Source organism: Brienomyrus brachyistius, chromosome 4 (genome assembly GCF_023856365.1).
Source record: "Brienomyrus brachyistius isolate T26 chromosome 4, BBRACH_0.4, whole genome shotgun sequence".
In the NCBI taxonomy this organism is placed as follows: Eukaryota; Metazoa; Chordata; class Actinopteri; order Osteoglossiformes; family Mormyridae; genus Brienomyrus; species Brienomyrus brachyistius.
This window is the reverse complement of record NC_064536.1, coordinates 13377827-13400908: the sequence shown is the minus strand read 5'-3', so window position 1 is coordinate 13400908 and position 23082 is coordinate 13377827. Positions and strand designations below refer to the sequence as shown.

Genomic DNA, 23082 nt, shown 5'->3' with positions numbered 1-23082 from the left:
TGCTAATAGCTCTAATTTTTGAGATTCCCGTATCCCTAAATCACCTAAATACACAGAGAAATGGTAGAACAGCAGAATGATGAGTCATTTCAAACAATATCATTTCATAGATTTTCTTTGTTTGCAATAGTCTCAACAGGCCTTTTTAGTAACGGTCTAAGGAAGCACAGAGAGAGTGAAATCGATTGAGTCATCCTTGTAATCGCTGACGACGTGCCACAAAGCGCGCCGTGCCAGACGGCGTCACGCTAGCAACGCTAACCAAAAACATCTTGCCGCGATGCTTAGCGCTTGCAGACGCGGCGGATGGTATGACGCGCGGAGAGACACCTGGCCAGGGCTCGTACACACCTGACCTTCCGCGCGGTATCAAGGAGACAGTCACTTGCCGCGGGCCATGGCCTGCCGGGCTCCACGTCCCCGGGAATGCGGGCCCTCGTTCCGCAGCGCTGGTGGAAAAAAACGGATTGTAGACTAAGACAATTTACAGACTTTCCTCTCCCGTGCTTCGGAGAGCGATGTGATATCCTGGGGGTTTTCAACCTCATCCCCTGAATGAAAATAGGCCAGAGCTAGGAACCAACCCCCCCCACACACACACAGCTAATGCATGAGCAGATAAATAATGGGGGGGCGGCATGCCTTTAAAAAGGGGGGCCTTTGAGCATTTTCTGTGCAAGTTTGACGTGACTCTGATTAGAGTCCCTGTAGCTCTTCGTCAGGACAGAGTGGTTCAGATCAACCAGACGAACAGGCATCCAGAAGTCGGATAAAACTCAGTCACGTGCTTCATTCTGTTTCTCTCTTTGGCGCTTTCGTCCCCCGGCGTTCCGGCGAAGCTGAAGCGCTGCGGCATGCAGCTGCGTTTGACAGAGGCCGGCCTCTCCAGGCTGCTGTTTCATCATCGGTGTGTGCTCTGACCCAGAGGGCTAATCCATCAGGGCCCATGCGAATTGGCACATGCATTCAGTGGGAGGGTCCCTGGTGATGAAAGAGAACCCCCCCCCCCCCCCCCCCACAGCGCTGAGACTTGAGGCCCAGGCTGTGAGAGCGAGACGAGCGTAGCTGGGGGTGTGGGTGCGGGGTGTGGAATCAATGTACCCGCATGGATCTCCCTTCCCTCCCCGTTTTCACGTTTCCATGGCTGCGGGTGTGATGGGCGGGACCTGAGGCCGGAGTCCTGTCAGACCGAGCGACCAATCAGCCTCATTCTGGGCAGAAGTGTATCATCTCTGTCTGCTTCCACCGTGCTTTTCGCCACATTATTTAGGCTCATTTTCACAGCTGGGCCCTTGAGCAAGATCCTTAACCCCCAAGTGCTGCAGGGACTGTCTGTCCCTGCTTCCCCAATAATGTTTCTCATTTCGGATAAAAGTGACTGCAAAATAAATAAAATATAAAAATAAGCACTTCTCCTCCGCTAGCCAGCTTGTATAATGCTGATGTTTATTACAGGGTTTTTTCCAACATCCATTAACTACTCTTGGTTTAAAAGAGTTTAAGTAGCTGGGAGCTGCCGGTGGTTTGTGGGTTTGATGCCGACCTTGGTTCTGACAATAAGACCTGAATACGTGACTCTGTTTGTGTGACGGCAGGAAGGGGCCTTATGGCTTCTGGCGATGACTTGAGATGTGTAAAGCCAGGCTTTCGAATATGCACTGCGACACAGGAAAAGCATTACATCCGTTGCCCCCGGCGACCCAAGTGTCCGGTAAAGAAGGGCTTTATTCTTCCTGTTATAATTTTATTGGCCAGGCAAGTGCTTGATCTTTACTCTCTGTAGCATGCTGTTAACACACACAGACCACAATCCATAATTTTTTTTAAAGAAACACAACACATGTCCAATGTATTATTCATTAAACTCAACAACAAATAAATTGCAAAATAATGTTGTAATAATGACGTTCTAACAAGATTAAATTAATTTATTTAATTGATAATCTGAATTAAAACCATGTGCAATCACATGAGCGGCGTACAGAAACAATTTACGAATTTATAATCCATCATTGGCAGGATTAATATTAAGGGGTCTGTTTTTTCTATAGTTTTCCATACATTCACACACCCATCTGGCTGAGAACCCAGTATTTAATTACAGCAATAATTGTACACTGTAATCCGGTTTTGCGTAATGGCATTAAGATAATCGATCTTAATGGGGGACATATGACTTGTGTTAAACAGACACTTCTATCCCCCAGGAAGTGGAGGGGTATTATCTCTCTGTGGGGCAGGGCATGGCAATGTTTCATATGGGACAGATAGGCTTTCGGAGAAAGTTTTGTAGCCGTGGCAACCCCAGGGCAGGCAGAACCCAGAGAATACCGACCTCCCCTCCTACACACCGAGGAACTGGCCAATGTCCTTGCTGCTGGAACAGATGCCGTCGTCCTGAGAGCCGGGAGCCCCGCGCCGGCAGAGCCTGTCTGGCAAATGCTACCAGCCCGGCACTGCACGTGTATGTGTGTCCCGAAAATCCAGCTCTTTCAGACCGGGTCCTTTCTGCATCTCTGCATGCCGCTAATTAAGAGAAGGTGAACAAAACAAATCACAGCGTGACTGTAAAGAACGAGTTCAAAACAACACCGTTCAAAACAACACTGTTCAAAACAACACCGTTCACTCTGTATCGACTGAGCCAGAGACAAGGCAAGACAAGACAGGACAAGACAAGATATCTTAAGATAAGATAAGATAAGATAAAATAAGATGACAGAACTTTATTGATCTCAGTGAGGGAAAATTTCTTTGATATCATAGTAGGGATTAATACAACAAAGAATAACATGAGTTAAAGACAGAAAAAAACAGCAGTAATGTTGCATTTTAAAAGAATAAAAAAACTCTGTGGCCAATATCCCGTTATGGCGAATGCACTCCAAAATACAGTGCAATAAGGCTTCGGGCAATATTCCAACAGGATGACATAAATGGCCCCAAAAATAAAATTTCCACCACATCTCCTAATGTAATGATCTCCATTTGGGGAGTAACAATGAATTAATGACTTGCTTTTGAAAGCATACAAGTGAAGGCAAGTGATGAACTCGCTGCCAATCACACGAATTTATCACCCTAAAGTTTGCAGCGTGAGATTCATTCACACTGCACTCACTGGTCCCGGTGCCTCTACAAACTGGCATCCATCCACCCTCAAGGAGTGGAGTCTGATGTCTCATGTCCTCCAAAGTGGAGGAACAGCTTATTGATAAAAGGAAAGATAAAACCTGTTAAACAGACAGATAAGGCTTCTTATGAAGAGATATCTTTGTACACTAACACTGGATGCTGTAATATGCAGACCATTATGGAAGATGAAATGTAGAAATCACTTTTGCTTATTGGATTAGTACCTCTCATATCTGGTTCATAATTTTCCACAAAGGTAGGTGGGCAAGGCGGCGTTCTGGAAGTTTCCTTTCTCCCGGTCCAGCCGTGTAGTTCTGCCCACGCCATGCTGCTCTGTCGCTCTCGCTTCTGGAACGCCTACAGGTCGACCGCCTGTATCTAAAATATCTGCTAGCCGTAGGAGGCATCTTCGAAACGTGGCCCAGCGCAGCGTCGACATGTATACCGACGCAACAACACTGAAACCCCCCCCCCACCACCGATCTCTAGCAGATAAAGAACGGCACCTTAAATCATCCGCTTCCCCACGTTCCCATTTTCTCTATTCTGTCACATCTGCTCATCTCTTGCATAGGAACCCAAGCCTGCACTGACACTTAAACTGTGATAAAACACAGGCAGATAGCGACTTATTTACTTTGTGAGTTGCTGGAGATCAGCTGATCTCCCTTCGCCTGCATGACTTTGAGTTGATATTGACCAGAGAGCTCTTAAACGGTGAAGATATATGTCGTGGATCAGTCTGTAGGTCTTTCCTGCGATGGTCTTTCCCCCTTTGGGACCTTTTCTTAAAGATCCTCTCGCTAAGGAAAGCTCAGTACACACAATATCAAACTCGTTTGGCCTATTAACTGGCTACTTTAACTCTCGTTTTTCCACAAATACTTTTCACAAATACTCAACCCTACATTAACGCCCCTGAGTAGGAAATTCTGTATTTAAATATGCAAATAAACGGTTCATAAACACAGTATTAGAAAGCAATATCATGTGCTGCTTGTGTTAGTGTTACCCCTATGGGCAAACCACGGAACAGAACCCCAGATTGCTTTTATTAAATTTGTAATTAGCGTTTTTGCCGTGACAAAAGGAAAGTTCTCTGTGTTAACTTCCAAGAATCCACTTCCCTCTGGAAGACATCAAGTCCAGCAGTTCTGAGGTGATGAAAGGCTCTCCCGAATGAACGTTAAGATGCACCGCTAGCGTGAGGCTGCCGCATGCCGGCACTTTCTCCCCACCGTGTCTAACTCGCAGCGTTCTTCTCTCGAAAAAAAAAAATAAAGAATAAAGGAGGAGCGCAAGCCAAAAATCTGCGACATCAGCTTTTTTAGTTACGATGCCCCGAAAGCGATGAAGAGACTTTTCAAAAGCCTTTTTTTCTGTTCGGCGCGGGGGTGATAGAGACCGTAACTTTTTTTTCTTTAAAAAGAAGATGCTTCTAAGGAACTGTAAGAGCATGAAAAACAAGACTGATGCATAAAGGATGACGGGACTCGTGAGCAGCGATATTCCGGCTCGACGTGTGCCGGATGCAGAGGGGGGCGCTTTTTCATAGCAGTGCCTTTAACAGCAGCCGCACGTCGACCCCATAATTACATGTGCAGCGTTGCAGCCCAACATGCCACGGGAGCTGATGTCATGCATACTGGTGCGCCTAGATGTATATTTCAGCGGTGCCCCGAAGCTGGGGCATAACTCCCGTTTGAGGAGCGTTGATTTGGCTTTTTTAAAATCCAAAAACGCCTCAGCTAAATTGTATAGGAGCGAGTCCCAGATAAATGATGATTCATTCCGTCGCAGGGCGCATGCAGATCATTCCTCTGCGATTATGGTAAAACACTGTGTGTGTGGTATATTAGTAACGTTTTAACAGTAAGGGGATAGATTTCAGGTCCTTGCACCGAGTGACCTTCGATATAGAGAGATGTCCCAAATCAGCTGGACGCATAAACAGCAAACACAATCTGTGCGTCTCATCGATTATTATTATTTATTTTTTTTTTTTTACAATCTTCTTTCCAGCATGGGAAAATTAACGGCTGTACTCTTAAAACACATCCACATGCTAATTGACCTGACATTTCAAAAGAATTATTCATATCTTAATTCACGAGTGCTTAAAGTCCTTTGTGTGCTCGCTTTCTGTCTGCTGTCTTTAAGATAAATGAGCGTAACACCTCGTTGAAAGGTGCTCCATCTCTGGTCCTTCAAAATGTTAAGCAGCTTATTAAGTGACAATGATCAATAGTGACTGATGTTATAATTAAAGCTTACTATGCCGCGTATGACATTGGATTCTGGCGGCTGCACACTTGTATGAGTAAATAGTTAAACAGTCGTGATAATGGAGTGTGTTACTTTTCTTGAGTGGTAGACCATGTCTTCATTCACCTCCAAGGATACATCGAAACGCAAACTGTTTAGACGTCAAAAGATTTATGTTGATCTAAGGGCATTGTCAGGCGGCATATTTTACAGCGTATTGGCTGAATTATCGCGGCGGACTGCAAAATGTTTGCGCAAAGTATTGATTATGCTGTTGCAGCGGCGCTCACTTATGAAACAAGGCTGCAAATAGAAGGATCGTTATTTCAAAATCATTGACACGCTGCTTGGAAGGACTGGATAATTTATCGCCTCGCTAAGGAAGCCACTTACATGTTAATATTTCCATTAAGAGTATGAAAACAGGAATTTGGGAAAAAAAACGATTAAAGGTGAGGTCAAAATGTATAATGGCTAGTTCCTCAAGGGCAATGGAACACCCTGAAAAATCCCTTAGGCCAAGGGGTAAACACATTACGGCCGGGGGTGATCCGGAAGCTGGGGGATGGGGGGTGGGGGTGTCCCTATTGTTCTAGCTCGCGGCTTGCAGGTCCACCTGCCACCCTTTCCTTCCTGCATCATGCACAGAGGAGAGGAGAAGGCCAGAGAACATTCTGCGGGGTTGCCAGGACACGGCGAGAAAAGCATCAGTTACCGATTTTCCCATAGCAGCTACCTGCATGTGATGTAACAATGAAAGTGAAAAATAGCACGCAAACAAATCGTGACTATTTCACAGCGGTGTCGTAAAGTTTATGTCAGCAAATTTATGATTCAAAAAACCCTCCCAATGTCATACAAATATCCATTATGCGAAATAGCTTCTGAATTGCATCGCTTTTTTTTTTTTTTTACTAACTACAGCCACCTGAACGCGTCAGTATCCAATAACAGATTGTTTTGCTCATGTATGTAATCGCAAGCTCAGTTAAGGAATGCATGCAAGAAATCTCTTCATGTACAGTACTGTGGGATTCATTTAAAATTTACAGCCGTTCCCTAAAATCATATTAGCTATTTTGGCTTTTCTTTATGACCCGATCAATAGATATCCACTTATTAAACACTATAGTGCGGAGTTATCGTGGTACATCTACAGGCGGTTGTAACGCAGGTATGAAATATTCATCAAGACTTATTTCGGCTGTCCAGAAGATATTTATTTGGTGGGTCAATATAAGACACTATTTTGACATGTCACTTTAAAAACGCCATTTTATCTATAGCTAAAATGTGACATGCGACCTTCAGATAAACGCGTCATTGTTTTTTTTTTCAAGTATGCATTCCCCCCCTACGACTCCGCACAAAAGCAATGTCAACATTAGCAGCTATTCCAGCAAAGCTAATATGCCACTTCAGGGCGTGAGATTTTTTCCGTTTTTTCTTGCGTTGAATGTGTGCCATGCCAATTAGAAACCCCTCTTTGAAATCCGAACACTTGGAAAACAGAGAGCTCTTTTTGATTGTGTTTTCTTTTATTCTGTGTTGTTTTTGCACGGCTCCATAGTGCACTCAATTAATTTCAATTTGAAAAGCACACACAGTCCCATCTGTGAGATGTTCTAGGGTGATACTGGCCAAATGCTACAAAAAATAAAGCACAGGTAACCTGTGTGAAATGAATTCTATCCATCCATTTTCTGAAACTGCTAAATCCTGACTGGGGTTGCAGGGGGCGGAGCCTATCCTGGGAACAATGGGCAAATGCAGGAACCAACCCTGGGCAGGTGCCAACACACTGCAGGGCGCACACACTCACAGGGCCAATGTAGATTCACCAATCAACCTATCCTGCACACTTTTGGACTATGGGAGGAAGCCAGAACCCCCAGCGAAAATCCACGTGAACATGGGGAGAGCGTGCAAACCCAGGACCTTCTTGCATTCAGCGCTAGCCACCGCACCGCCCTGTGAAATGAATTGAATGTCTTCATTTTAAACTATGCGATGGATTTGGGAAAAACCCCTAGTTACTCCAGGCTGCCATCACCTCATTGTGTGATTTATCGAGCGCACAGGTACTCCTGCAGTAAATCGTTTGGTCTTGTTTTAATACAAGTGCGGGAAGGGATGTGATGCTACTCTCTCCAAGGCGGAGAACCGCTTGGGCTCCATAGATAGATCTCCGGTTAGCGGAGACACGCTTCCTTTCTCCCTCCCGCTCTAAATGGGCTCATTTTGTCCTTCCTTGGTCCCTCTTGTGGGACACTTCCATCTGAACCTGGCTGCTCTTGTTTCTCACACAGTCTGCCAGCCCACAGACATCCTACACTTCACGTTCACATTTCAGGGGACAAGTGTCATAAAGACGCTTTTCCGACACAGAAATAAGAAAATCGCTGTTCAGGTGAAGAAAGTTTAATCTCCCATGCAATCGGATGCAGGCTTAGATTAACATCCTGTTTCTGGCCTGGTAAATAAACTGTTATTTTCTGAAGCAATGATTGCATTATTGTTTTTTAATTTCCTCATCTTTGCTATAGACCTAATATAGCAATATTCTATAGCATATGCAAACCTATTTTTAAATTATTAGTGTCATAATTATTTAATGTTAATGTCTGATTTGTATCCTTGGCCATTACCTTGTCGTTCCATTGGAAGGTGCTCAGTGGAACTTTCCGTGTGACTCTTCTGGAACTTTCCTTGTGACTCCTCAGGGCATTCAGGGCCAGAATGGGGGGGGGGGGGGTTGTGTCGGAGGTGGGAATCCCCAGTCCAGTCAACTTGCAGGTGAAACTCAGCTCACACACAAGAGCTGAGTGAGTTTTAATGTTCTGTACGAAATCCTTTTCAGAGAGTGAAAGGTAATTCACCAGCAGCGAGCAGTTAGTTAGCTAAATCTCGGCAGGGAAACGTAATGGCTAAAGTTTAACTGCAGCATGGGAGTGACTGCTTCTGACTGCCCCCCCCCCCCCCCATTTCATGAGGGCGGCTTTAATGACAGAAGAATGTGGTGTCAGTGGAGTGTATAGGGTTCGAAAAGTCAGGGGTCTGAAATAAGCCTGCGATGGGTCTGTTTACGGCTGGTCAGAAACACATGGGGGGTAGGCAGAACCGTGCTGAGCCATGCCGCCATCACCCCCCTCCCCACCCACCCCCAAACCTGGGTCTTGTCTGCACCCAGAAAGGGAGCATGGCCCCTCTGCTTGGCAGGCAAAACTGGGAGCCTGAGGGTAAACATCATGTGTGAACGCACAAGTGTGGAAGGTTGGGGCAGCATGACAGGAGAAGCTATGAAAATCCCCCCCCCCCAGTTCTCGCCATCTTCTCTTAATATCAGCTTAGGCTTGCGGGGATCCCAGAGCACATGCTGGGAAACACAGGGCATCATTCACTAAATGTACCCTACCAGCAATGCCAGGATGACATACGGTACTCATGCAATCTCCCTCACAGTCACACACTAGGGGCGATTTAAAGGCGACAGTTCACCCAGACGTAATGCATTTATACCGTGTAGTGTGGCAGGTCAGGCAGGCGTAAATCCACTTCTGCACATCACACGGTGTCAGGAGAACCCGCGAATCTGAGCTAGGAATCGGGCCTCCCCAATCCACCCCAGCAAAACAGTAATTTTCCCTAGTAGGCAAATTCGTATGAAAACAATGTGTGGGGTCCTGCCTTGCCCCATGTGAGGAGCTTGCAGAACGGATCTCTGCGAAGCCAGCAGCCCAGGCATGGCCCATTTCAGTGCACCGCACTGCTACAGCCCAGGACGGCATTCACGGCGCCACCACAGCCCGGGAAGGGAGTCACCACACCGCCACAGCCCGGGATGGGAGTCACGGCGCCACCACAGCCCGGGAAGGGAGTCACCACACTGCCACAGCCCGGGATGGGAGTCACCGCGCCACCACAGCCCAGGACCGGAGTCACCGCTCCGCCACAGCCCGGGACGGGAGTCACCGCTCCGCCACAGCCCGGGATGGGAGTCACCGTGCCGCCACAGCCCGGGACGGGAGTCACCGCTCCGCCACAGCCCGGGACGGGAGTAACCGCGCCGCCACAGCCCGGGACGGGAGTAACCGCGCCGCCACAGCCCGGGACGGGAGTCACCGCGCCGCCACAGCCCGGGACGGGCGTCACCGCGCCGCCACAGCCCGGGACGGGCGTCACCGCTCCGCCACAGCCCGGGACCGGAGTCACCGCTCCGCCACAGCCCGGGACGGGAGTCACCGCGCCGCCACAGCCCGGGACGGGAGTCACCGCGCCGCCACAGCCCGGGACGGGAGTAACCGCTCCGCCACAGCCCGGGACGGGAGTAACCGCGCCGCCACAGCCCGGGACGGGAGTCACCGCGCCGCCACAGCCCGGGACGGGCGTCACCGCGCCGCCACAGCCCGGGACGGGCGTCACCGCTCCGCCACAGCCCGGGACCGGAGTCACCGCTCCGCCACAGCCCGGGACGGGAGTCACCGCGCCGCCACAGCCCGGGACGGGAGTCACCGCGCCGCCACAGCCCGGGACCGGAGTCCCCGCTCCGCCACAGCCCGGGACGGGAGTCACCGCGCCGCCACAGCCCGGGACCGGAGTCACCGCTCCGCCACAGCCCGGGACCGGAGTCACCGCTCCGCCACAGCCCGGGACGGGAGTCACCGCGCCGCCACAGCCCGGGACCGGAGTCACCGCTCCGCCACAGCCCGGGACCGGAGTCACCGCTCCGCCACAGCCCAGGATGGGAACCATCACGCCGCCACAGCCCAGGACGGGAGTCACTGTGCCATATGACAAGCTGCCAACTTGACGTGCAACGTGATGCCGTCTTGCCTTTGGACGTTTTTTTTTTTTGTTCCTTCTCTCCTCGCTTAAATGCAAGGTTAGCTTCCAATCAATAGGTGTCAGAGTGCCTCTCCAGCTGTTGGTGTGAGGGCTGGCAGCTGGCGGTGGCGGGGGGGGGAGGTGGAGCTCCATCAGTTTCTCCGCCTTTTTTTCAGTGTTACTTGAATGTTACTTGATTCATAAGGTTTATGGAAACGACAAAACTTCCATGTTGTGTGACAGACTGGCATCCCAGCCAGTGTGTCCCCCTACCTTAGGCCCTTTGCTGCCTGCGGTGGATTCCAGACTTACTGTGACCCTGCAATGTTTTTTTTCAGGCAGTGTGTGGCCCAGTGGCTTAGGGTGCTCTGTCTGCGGTCAGATGTTCAAGGCCCAGCATCAGCAGACTGATTTCACTGTTGGACTTCAGAGTAAGACCCTAAACCTCCTATTGTCCTTACTCCTACTTCCTCAGATGTATGTAGCTTCAGATAAAAGTGTCTTTTAAATATAATGTAAAGTCTGGCATGAGCCCTTGGTTGCAGAATAATAATTTAAAAAGTAACATTTATAAGTGCTTAAATTATAAGTCTCTGAAGCAGACTCTTTCTCAAGTTAACTAACACAGTCAGTCATTTTGCTAATTTATAAAGCTGTTTATTTCCACTTTTACAGAAGCTTCAAAAATCATAAAAGTTTGTTTAAAGATGCACCAGTCATTCCTGTCCTGGGACCTGATCCAACAGTATTTTGGTCCTGAGCCCAGTACTTGTCCAGCAGGCCAGTGACAGGTCGGGCTGCGGACACGGCAGCCAAAAAGACATCGGCGCTCCTAAACTCCTTGTGAACCGCGCCGCGTCACGCCCAATTTCACCGGCAAATTGGAGGCTTAATTTTCGCACCAAACGCGAGTGAACAGAGCCGTGAAATGCCAGCATGTGGAGTGAAAACAGCTGTGTTTGCGGCGGCAGGTGGGACAGGGAGTGCGAGTCTATCTGAAGCACATATATTACCATTTTTATGATCCATTTTTATTAGTGACGCTGTGAACCCCTAGTTATTTCCGACGCTGCTTTGGCTCTGCATGCGTACGGGCTATTTGCGTGTCTGTGCCAAGAATCCTTAGCCAAGCTAAATCACAATAACAGCAGCGATGTAACCAGCATGACATTCTCTTACTATTATTATTATTTTCTACTTTGTTACTCTGTCGTTCTTTTTTATTTCACCTCATAAGCTCTATTAGAAGCGGTTTTCATCGCTCTGAGTTCCCAGAACTGATTCGCGTTCAGATTTCTTGAGGATCTTATCGAAGGATAAGGAAGAGAGATGAAGTTGATCAGAGTTACTAGGACATATAAAACCTTTTATCATTGTTGGCATGACGGATTTTTGAATTATAACCTCCCCTAACTGATACCATTCTATTACTTGTACGACTACTAATATATTAACATTCTGGCTAATTCAACACATTGCCTTGACACAGTGCATCAAAAGCAGGAAAAGGAACTATATACAGTTTTTTAAAATTAATTTGATTAATCAGGTTCCTTTGACCTTGATTACCAAATTGCAGGGACTTTTGTATTTAAGATATTAATCTCAGAAAACTAGAATTGCCTGGAAAATGTCAAATCCTATTATGGCACGACAGATATTTCACAGACCTATAGAACTTTCAGCGACTTGGTCCCAAGAGTGTCTTTGTGTTTGACAATATTCCTGGATGTCAGTTCGTCTTCCATCCTGCTCAGAGTCCTGGTGACCCTGCAGCTGATGCCAAGAAACACTCTGGGCAGGATGCCAGTCCATCGCGGGGCACAAGCACTGAGCCAAGGGTGGGATTCATACCTATAACCCTGTGCATGTCAGGCCACAGAGGCCCTCAAAGCAAAACCAATTTCCGGGCAGGATAATTATTATTCTAACCAAATTTTCTGATGTACGCCAAAAGTGTACACATACGCTGAGATTTTCTACATGCGCATGTTGCTTGACATTTAATTGGGGGCAGTGGTGGCCTAATGGTTAGGGAAGCACACTTGTAATTGAAAGATCACTGGTTCAAATACCTGACTAGCAAGGTACCACTGAGGCACCCTGAGCAAGGTACCTCCCCCAAGCACTGCCCCCTGGGCGCTGAATTAGCTGCCCCGTTATGTTACGACGTCACATATGGGTTAAATGCAGAGGACATATTTTGACGTGGTGTGTCAACACTGATCACCTAATTCTAAATTTACTAAAAATACACTCAATATTCTTTGCTAACAAATACCTTTGCAATATGTTCACCATTTCAGTACTTCTATTAGCAAGAAAATGACATATCATTGATTCATCGACGTAACCTCTAGCAATTATAACGGCAGAGAAAATTCGAGGCAGTCTTTTCTACAAGGGACATTACATACTGCTCTGTTTCACGGGATGGAACAGTTAACTAGTGCATTTAAAGTTAAAAGACAGCCTAGAATCTGACTATGCCATCACCACACAAACAGTTAAAAGGATGTCAGACATGCACTGTTGCATGTTATAGCGAAAACTTGTTTTATTTGACTAAAATTTTCATTCATAGTTGATCACTCAACTTTCCAGTGCTTAACAAGAACAAAAATCAGCATTTTATTAAATAAATGGAAAGGTGGTAAAAACCTGTGGTATGCAAGAACTTTTGACTGGGAGTGAACTTAAAGGTATATTTTCACTGCTCTACTTCAGCGGCACCGGTTTTTTTGGGGTTTTCTGGCCCAATTTGGACCTTCTGAATTTAATTCAGGTTTCTGACACGGAGAAAATGCCTTCATGTCCATGCGCACGGAGGCAGAAATGTCCTGTCGTCCCTGAGATTGTGTTTTCTACATATGTGTCAGGCAGATGGCCGTCCTTGTCCCTCAGAGTGACACGTTAACACTTCGGGCTTCAGCACGTCAGGGCCCGTGTGACAGCTCAGTGGGGAGGCCGCAGGAGGCCGGGGGGGGAGGTGGAGGTTGTGGGCAGGAGGTAGGAGGTACAATTTGAGGTGCGGGAGTTATATCGGGTGCATGCAGCATCTGTTCAGGTTTCCAGGAGACTCCCCATTAGGGTCCACATTGGAAGGTGACGTCGCCCATCAAAGGAACGACGCACGAGGTATCCACAGTCAGGGCCCTCTGGACTCCGAACGTTGCGGGGACACCGCAAATTAGAATAGATGCCGGCGTAACGGCGGAATGGAAATGGTCACAAACTGTGAAATTAGAATATGCATGGTAGAGAAGAGAGAGAGCGAGAAAACAGATCTCCACTGGGTATAACGAGTGAAGAGGAGGCAGTTGTCATGGTGATAAATGCACTGGAGGGAAGACGTGACAAATTGGGAGAGGTTTTCGATCCTTGACACAAACCAATACGGCTGTGTTTTGTCCCCAGGTGCAGGCGGAGTCTGAGCGCACGTGGGCTGCGTTGACCTTTAAAGGCCGGTCGATTCCGATCCCGGATCCCCGTAATTGGGATAGGCGTGGTAAAGAGCAGGAAACAGGCACTTATAGGAAAATTACTAGACACCTACCAGAGAAAAAAAAATGTAGGTAAACACATTCAGAATGCAGATCCGAAAATATCCTGTAATCTGCAGCAAAGGCTACATTTAGCACCTGGCTGTTTTTTTTTTTTCTTTTGGGGGGTGAATGAGCAAGGTGCATGAGGAAATGAAGGCAGTCGACTGACCTGCTGGTAATGCAGAGGGGGAACAGCATGCGGATGCAGGAAGGGCAGCGGCTGGTGGGGACTCGTCCCTCCGCCGGGACCGGTGACATCTGCTGGGGTCACTCCTTGAACTTATTACCCGGAAGCTGAGTGGAGGCCCTCATGGCAGTTTGCTGGCTCCTGCTGTCTGCTGGCTGCCGCGGCGCTGCATAGTCAGGAGGAACAAGCTAGCAATTAAGCAGGCCCCTTTAATCGCGGGAACCCACCTACCTACCTATGTGATGATTTTCGGGATTCGGGAAAATCGCCCAAAATTCGACACAATGTAATTACGGATTATGGATTTAAAGTGCGTTTTCTCCCCTTTCATAATTTTGGCTCTGATTTTTCGTCGGATTCCTGCGTGAGATGTGGCAGCCACACCCTCCTGTCGTTTGTGTAAATGTGAAAGATTCACTGTTGGAGCTGAACTATCTAGCTGCCGTGACAGACAGGGCTAGAGGGTCATGCTGCATGACAATGAAGGTGTTTGGGGATAATAATGTGTGGCGAAAGTCATTTGCTGAAAAACATACATTTTCTGTGGCGGAAACATGGCCGACTGGCCTGCTCATCGACACAACAAGGACACCTAAATACCTTTATTTATACATAAAGCAGGCACTGACCCAGCAATACAGGCTGGACTCTCTAGGTTAACCATGTGGATTAAAGGGCAGGCAGGCAGGGTGACACTTACATGTTTTCTGTAGAAATATAATGATTTTCCACTGCCAAGATGAATCCATCGTCACTTAATTTTATGGAAATGTTAGTTGATTTACTTGTGGGTGTTTTAGCTATGAAATGTAACACTATGTACATTTCAGTCACACTTTATTTGAGGGGGCACAAGTAATGTAGTAGTACGTGAGTAATTAATGCGTTAATTAACCAATAGCTAAGTGTTAATTACGTATTGATACCATGATCGTTCATCATTAATTCATCATGATGGTTCATGTGATCCATGCAGGAACTATTCTAGTTAACAGCTAATTAGTTAATAAACAAATATAGTTCCTGCATGAAACACATGAACAGTCACGATTAATTAATGATTGACTAATACTTAGTTACTGGTTATCTAAGTATTAGTAATTAAGTAAATGAATTACTAGTTAATGAATGCATTAAGTACCACTACATTATTTGTATCCCCTGAAGTAGACTGTCATTTGCTCTTTTGATCGCACATAAATTTTCAGAACCACTTGTCCAATAAAGGGCCACTAATCGGCAGAACAAAAAGTGATTGGCTCAGAGAGATAACCAAACAGATTGTAGATCAGGTGGGTCTAAGCACCACCTCTATAATCTGACTGGAAATGTCTCTGACCCAATCATTTCTTGCTCTGCCTTCAACGTTCTTGTGTAAGCCAAACTCCCTTGAGCAAAACCTGTCATTGTGATCAGTAAACATTATGCCTGATGGTTAAGTTGGTATTTGAAATGTGGAAGAGTCATAGCTGTGAATAAGAATGGCAGGACCTCTGAACCGAAACACTCACTATGGTTTATTTACAGGACTGTTTCTGGCCAAACCTGCGTTGTGTCTGCTTAGCATGATGCTTTTCTGCTCACCTCAAGCTGTAGATGTTTGCTAACTAGCCTCCTTCACGTTTTCCCTGCCACACAACAAACAGATCAGCTAACTCGTGCTCCTCATAACAATCTTTATGTGCCCTCTGGCAGTGTCTCGTGAGCGATAGGAAGAAATTTTGGATAAAGTGACTACGGGTGTCACATGCAGGTATCTGTAAGGGTGATGAGCGATGTTGCTGACCGATGTTACTTAGACACCTTCCCATTGATACCGGGCAACGAAATTCTACTTGAAAAACTCTGATTGGCAGAGGGCAACTTTTTGCAATCTTCCAGATGCAGATGAGTTACCCTTCGTCTCACCTGGTTGGCCGTTGCCCGGCAACATTGCTCAGAAAGTTGCCTGGTGTATCATCGCCTTAAGTTTTGTTTGCGACGAGTGGAAAAAATGATAACTGCATATTACGTGAGATATTGTTACTATTACGGGCCGCCGAGGTAAGGAACGGATCTACGGAGATCTGATCGGTGTTACAGGGAGAGAGATCACACCGTTGCCAACGTTACGCCACACGAGATGCCGAGGCGGGAAATAAATGGAAACACAGAAGGCCTGATAAGAACATTTCTTGTTATTCCGATAAAAAATACATTCATACAGAAATATAACAATCTTGCAAAAAAAAAATTCCAAATAATAGTCCGTCAAGCAAAAAAAAAAAAAAAATTACAAACTTTTTGTTTTTTTTACAAAGACAATTTTGATTTAGATCATCGGGTATTTAGGAAAATCAGTAATGGAGTGTTTTGTCAGAACGGACGTGAACAAACCTGTGGCTTCATTAAGGCTCTTTTCCCCAAGTTTTTTTTTATTTTTTTTATTTTCTCGGTTCAAATCTAGGTGACTTCACCTTTAAACCACACCTCCCCTTGAAGGAATGATCCGAAATTCAATTTCTTAGACGCTGCCCCACACTTAAGCCGAATCAGCTGACAATATCAAATTAAGCTCGCAGCTCCGACTGTTTTTTTTTCCTTCTGCTCCTCAAAGACCAATTAGATTTAAACGTTCAGCCTCGATATAATTTAATGAGACTTTAGAGACTTTACTTCCACTCAGCAAAATAATCCTTAATAAACAACATCCACGGTCACAATCCACTATCCACACAGACATGTTATTTATAATTTTTTATTTATTTATTTATCTTACATCTAACCATTTCAGTTGTATCTCCAGAATTTTAAATTAAAAACTCCCGAAAGCTAACCCTTAATCTTTCGAAAAATCCCACTGGCTGCGCCGCATTAAACACGTCAGACAGGCCGGAGACGGACCTACGTCTAAGCGGCGTTTCCCTGACGCGTAATCAGCGCGCTCGCCGTAAACGTGCGTCAGCAAGACGCCCCGTGCCTCAGAATAGACTCTGCATTCACACACAGACACTGTGCGAATGAGCTTCTTTTATACATATAGTACATACTACACAGTAGTAACTCCAATAACACCAAATTGTTCAAAGTGCTCTATTTAACCATCCTCTGGTTTCAAGACTACTTTTTGGATGAACGTTGACCCTCAAATGCTATTTTTTTTCCCCCCCATGTAATATAACCTCCCCCCCAAAAGTAAATGGCATTGCACGACACAGCCAACTGAACCATCATTTGGAATAGCTTCTGTACACAATCCTTTAGCCCTCACACGTACAAAGAGACATACGGCACAGTCTTAAATCACCTTCTCGACTCCCGAAACAGCCATATCTGTCATACTCTACGGGACAAGGCCGCATTGGATAAGGCACCATTAGGGTCAACAGTGCATTATCAGGTTAAAAAATAAGGGGGGGGGGGGGGGACAAGGCATAAAAAGGGGAAAAATGTCTTGTGTAAATCAGTTGCTAAGCAATAGTGGTTTTTTCCAACCCAATGAAATCATCCACAAGAGTGACAACGACGAGAATAATTACAACAAAAAAAAAAAGAGAAAAACAAGGCTTTATGTACAACATTGTAACATTCTAACCAATTGTCTTTTAGCTGCTCCTTTATTGGAATTTGCAGTCCTGATTACAAAGGGGAGGAGAACCATGCAACACCTGTCTATTATAACAACATTACAGTTGTTTTATATCTCTAAGTACACAGCTTATGTGTCGGACTACGAATGAGCTTTGTAGCATGTCAGCCAGGCCACTGAACAGAGGGCGTGTTTAGTAGCTAGACCGAGCGCCACGGTGTCCCTCTGATCAGGAATAAGCGGCCTGCCCAGCCCTGGCTCGAGGGCTGTTGGTCCCCCTCGGGTTGTTGCGAGTCCCATCCAGGTGGCGCTTGTCACACCGCGCTCGCAGACTAGCGGCACGTTTGCCGCAGTGGTGGCCGGCGTCAGTCCGGCGAAGCACCAGTACACTCGCTCATCGAGACGGTCCGGGGGTCCGCCGTGCATGTCCCACAGTGCCCCCAGGGTGTCGCGCATACAGATTTCTTCTGTCCATTCGTTCGTCCACGCTTCCCCTGCACCCTCATTTGTCACCATTGGGACAAACTTCAGAGTTCCTTCCGCCTAAAAGGTCCTGGCAATGGTGCAAAATGGCATGCTTTGGCTGTCCACTAGGGGGCGTTTGACCTTGAGGCGGGTCTGGAGCAGGTCTGCCGGCCCCCGCTCCTCCCAGCGGCCTGAATCACAGGTGCCTCTTCATGTGAAGTGCCAAGTGATCAGACCTGGAGAAACACCTGGAAAAGGTAAGAGGGGCGAGAAGTCAGTCCCAGAATGAGTCCGTGTCACAACAGAGCACCGTGACAGATTCGAGGACAGCGGGTGGCAGAGGGTTTAAGCACAAACTCATGAGCAAAACATCACGGGTTTAAGTCCCAAGATTTATCAAAAACAGGAAACAGCTGGCAGCAGGAAGAGATGAAACAAGGTCACGTGACCCGAATCTACCTGTCACAATGGCAGCATTTGAACGGCTTAGCGCCCGTGTGCTTGCGGAAGTGCCGCGTGAGCTCATCACTCCGTGCAAAACGCCACTGGCAACCTTCCCACGAACACCTGTACGGCTTCTCACCTGGGGAGGGCGGGGGGGGGGGCAAGGTGACAAACAAACCATTACTCAAGCAAGGAGACATCTCGACACCACACCGGTCTCCCTCCCCCGCCCCCCGTGACGTCACGCGCCGCATCGCCGGCATTCCTCGCCGGATGTCGCAACGCGCCGCTATCGCCAGAAAATCGATACGCATCTCAAGCATCCATCCGTGTGGGTGAAATGGCAACCATTATTTATCCGGGGCTCAGATTCCTTTGACCCAGATTATGGCAGCCATGGGAACTATTTAAGGAATGCAGAGAAACCGAAGAATGGAATGTGAGGGTGGTAAACAGACACCTTCAAAATAACCATATTAACAAAAAAAAAGAAAGAAAAAAAAACCCAAAACAATGACACAAAACAAACAAAATCCTCTACTGGTGCAGACCATGCCTTAGAAAGCAGTCTGGAACACCCTCTCTGTGAAGCAAGCCCCCCCCAGGCATGAAGTCACATTCCGGGGAGATTACACCACTCGCTGACTTTTCCGGCCCATGGGGGAATCGCTCTGTGCAGTTGCGACACGCGCGGATGCCAGCGATCCCCGGTCAGCCCCTCTTGCCCTCCTCCCTCCGACTCCAGTGCTGCTGGCTAAGCATCTACGCTCTAGGCCAGAAGCTGCCTGGCATCAGACTCAGCTGTAGGGCCGCTGAGATGATGCAGCGCAGGCTCGCCAAGCAGCTACGGAAGATCTTTTTTTAACCGGGTCGATCGATGGGCCGGCGGGCGGATGCACTTTCACGCCGGGGCCCTTGTTACACACCTGTGTGTGTGCGCTGGTGTGCTTTCAGGTGCGAGCTCTTGGTGTACACCTTCCGGCACCCGTTGAAGTGGCACCGGTGTGCTCGCTTCCTCCCGTCTGCCGCCGTCTCGCCATCACCGAGACCACGGCCTGCCACCCCCGCACGACCCTTTCCCGGGGAGTGCAGCTCTGCCGGGAGGCTGCCCCAGACACGTGGGCCGGCGGGGTCCTTGGTCTCCTCCGGGGATGGAGGTGGGCTGGCCAGGTGCTCCGTGCCGGCCAGAATGTCGCTCAGAGGGTTAGGCGCATAGCTGAGAGTTGGGGAGAGCTCTTCGGAGCTGTCCGACGCCTCGCTGCTGGCGTCCGAGTTGAACCCGCCAGTCTCCAGAGCTATGCTGTCGTGACACTCCTCCTCCTTTTCCACAGGGACCTTCGGATCGGATCCCCCCTTGTCCCCGCAAGCGAGAATGAACTTGCTCCAGAGGTCCTCCTGGCCTTCGAACTTGATGTCTGCTGCGGACACGTAGGGCTCGCTTTGCAGATACCTTTCTAGCTCCAAACGGGTCTGAAGAGAAGAAAAAAAACGAACCATACACCCATTAAGCCTAAATATATCATCAGATTATAATAATCATTTCCAAAAATCAGCACCTGCTGTATTTCCCATTAGGGGAAATGTCATTGAGAAATGCAGAACATCAGCAGAAGCATGGCAAACCGCATGCGTTGAATCGGCCGAATAAAGAGCTTTCTCTTTGACATGGCTGCCCTGCCCACTAATGGTATTTACATATATACGCTCCTTAAGAAGCGCTGGGAAACGTCTGCACGTTAGATATGTCCATTATTCCCCAAGACTTAAGACAAACATGGGAAGGGATCGGGTTAGATCTCATTAAAAGAGCTCGAAAGCATTTTTCGTACAATGAGTCATAAACTTATTTTCTTTAAAAGGAAGTAAGCGAACTTCCTCTTAACTGCAAGTCGCCCCATCCATGGTTTGTTGCTACACATCACCATTCCCTTATGCATGTATGGTTATTTTTATCTCCTCTTCGGTCTGTCTATCGCCTGCCAGGGTTTTGTGAAACTCGATGTCGCCCACCCCCCCCCCAACAAACACTAAAAGGGCTGGTTACTTCAATTACTTTATTTTATAAGCCATTCACATTACTTTTCTTTCCCCGACAGATACGTCCTCCACAGTCAATCGCTTAACAGTAATGGCCGCGTGCCGCGTTCATAAGCGATTACAGTATGTAAATATGTATCCGAGACTGAATCTGTCACAAGGTAGAAACTTGGTCTTTTGCCAGAACTCCAATGCATGAAGAAAAATGCATCCATTTCAATTACGCACTGAATACAAAAAAAAGCGAGCAAACAGACGGCCATGAACATTTCAAGATCGTTAGGTGACATGCAGCATAGCAGGATTATAACAGCAAACTATCTAAAAGCAGGCGGGTTTGTTTAGAAAGCACGCAAAATGACTGCCTTTCTTACGGCCGCCCTCGCACAAACACGCACATACACTTTGACGTTTGGGGCGAAACGCATTTTAAAGTATTTATAAGTTTTCGCCCATTGCAGCAATGTAAGCGCGCTGTTCTCGTAGAAGCGGCTCGCTGTTACATCAAAACAAGTTTAAACATAGTTGCGTCATGACTTTTAGGTATCGGGCTTACGACACACGCACACATACATAATAATCGCCTGTATTAAAGTGATATGTCGATCGCAGTAAGTGTGACTTGCAATTCCCAGATGATCAGGAAAAAAATGAGAAACTTTTGCTTGGACGTTGAAACACATACTGAATCTCGGGGAAATATTTTAATAGACATAAAATACAGGAAGCCCTAACATTACATCCGCTAATTAACTATTGTGAGATTAATTATTGCGATGTAACAAATAAAACGATCGCCTAAATGTATGAGTTTATAAAACCATTGATATTCGTCGGAAAAATCCGCGGACTGGCAAGTGACAGCGGCTATTACAGCAGTTATATGACTGTGCGAGAGGGAGCAGGGGGGCGGGGACGAGCTGTTTTGTCGCTCGTACAGTTAAGCAATACAAAAAACAGATATCACGCAAACGATCCGCCTGAAACAGCTGGCAAACTGGCCCAGAATCGGCGCTGCCTCACATATGTGCAAGTTGCATTTTATTTAAATTATAAAGGAATTACCTGCTGCCAGTACTCTTCAAGGGAAGGCAAAGCAGAAAAGTACCCCGTGTCATGAACGATCTGAAGCTCCTGAAAGATGCTGCACATCGGAATAACATCCATTTTTTAAATCCCAGACACAGCTGTAACTAATTAAGCGAGGAAAAAAACAATGCGTAGGACGTAATTCCAGCACTGTAACACTGATCTTGGCGAACTTGTGCATGCAGCTGCATAGGAGTTTAAGCGACGTCGATTTGTTGGTCTCCAGCGGTGCCGCAAACTCCTATAAGGACCGCAGCTCGGCCAGTTTGCAAACAGCGCACTGACTGCCCGTCTCACGCACTGTAAACTTCCCTATTCAAACCTCGGACCGGCCTCCACTCCTGACAACGTACGCGTCCGGGGAAGCCGACCAATCAGCTCCAAAAATGTCGCTAGCCTGCCCACAATATAACGCAGAACCAATCCCGGGCGTCTTCTGACTCTAAGAGTGTGACGATTGGTGAGTTTGATTAAAAGCTACGCCGTTCCCATTGGGCAGCTGTTTTTTCTATTTTTAGCAGAGTATATAAATGCTGCGCCTGCTGCTTCGCTCTTGAAGAGTGTCCATAGCCTGGCTGCTCTTTGCGGTCAGGGTTTTGCGAAGCGCAAGGTTTCGCTGCGGTTTAAGCGTTATCTGGAAGCAATATTAAAACAAACAGTGTGGCTCTCTTTTTCTTCCTATAAGGCAATATTATATCGAACAAAAATCTGTGAAAAAGGCGCGTGTGTGCCTTTTGAAAAGCTTTCGTCTCCTTTGGTGTCAGGTTATTTGCTGATCAAGAGGGAGGACTTTCATCAGTTTAAAGAAATTATGTCATTTTGTTTCGTATATGCAAGTATGAAAGTATTTAATGATGACAGCTCCAAAATTTATAGCGTAGCGGACTGTAGCAGGTTTCAAGGGCAGCCAATTGCCGGACCGTTTGGGACGCAAACCAGTCGTACTGGTCACCGGTTTACAGGCATCAGCAGACGAGCGAGACGTGTTATTAGCAATCAATGGCTGTGTGTATAAAAACACGTAGGCAAATTAGTCTATCCCAATGACAAACGTTCAAACGATTGCTTTAAATCAACGCATTAATTATTGATGGCGTGTGTGTGTATATATATATATATATATCCCAAATTTATTGCTTTTACTGACCTTTCGCGTTTTACGGGGTTTAAATACAATATTTTTAATGTCATTTGAGGACGAAATAAAAATGGTTTAATATGCACCAGGTCTGGTGTGTGAATGTGCCCTGCGATGGGCTGGCCCCCCATCCTGGGTTGTTCCCTGCCTCGTGCCCATTGTTTCCGGGATAGGCTCCGGACCCCCCGCGACCCAGTAGGATAAGCGGTTTGGAAAATGGATGGATGCACTAGGTCAGTTTGCAGGTAACTGGCTACTGATTGTACTGTTGATTGCCCCCAACATTGCAACTGAAGGACTTTACCGGTCCCAGAAATCTAATTCCCAGGAGGCGAATTGTATCTTTACGCAGCTTTTTTTTGCAGGGTACATAACCTGAATTCGG

General features: G+C 47.1%; 1 protein-coding gene across 1 annotated transcript; it reads right to left on the bottom strand.

The window, feature by feature from the left end:
- Positions 1–16115: 16115 nt before the first annotated feature.
- On the bottom strand, positions 16116–21887 carry LOC125740107 (Krueppel-like factor 6). Its single transcript, XM_049010912.1, has 4 exons — positions 21536–21887; positions 19360–19903; positions 18449–18572; positions 16116–18237 (listed from the first exon to the last, which is right to left on the bottom strand). Exons 1-4 carry the CDS (start codon positions 21635–21637, stop codon positions 18186–18188), a joined length of 822 nt encoding a protein of 273 aa, XP_048866869.1. The 5' UTR covers positions 21638–21887; the 3' UTR covers positions 16116–18185.
- Between the last annotated feature and the right edge of the window lie 1195 nt (positions 21888–23082).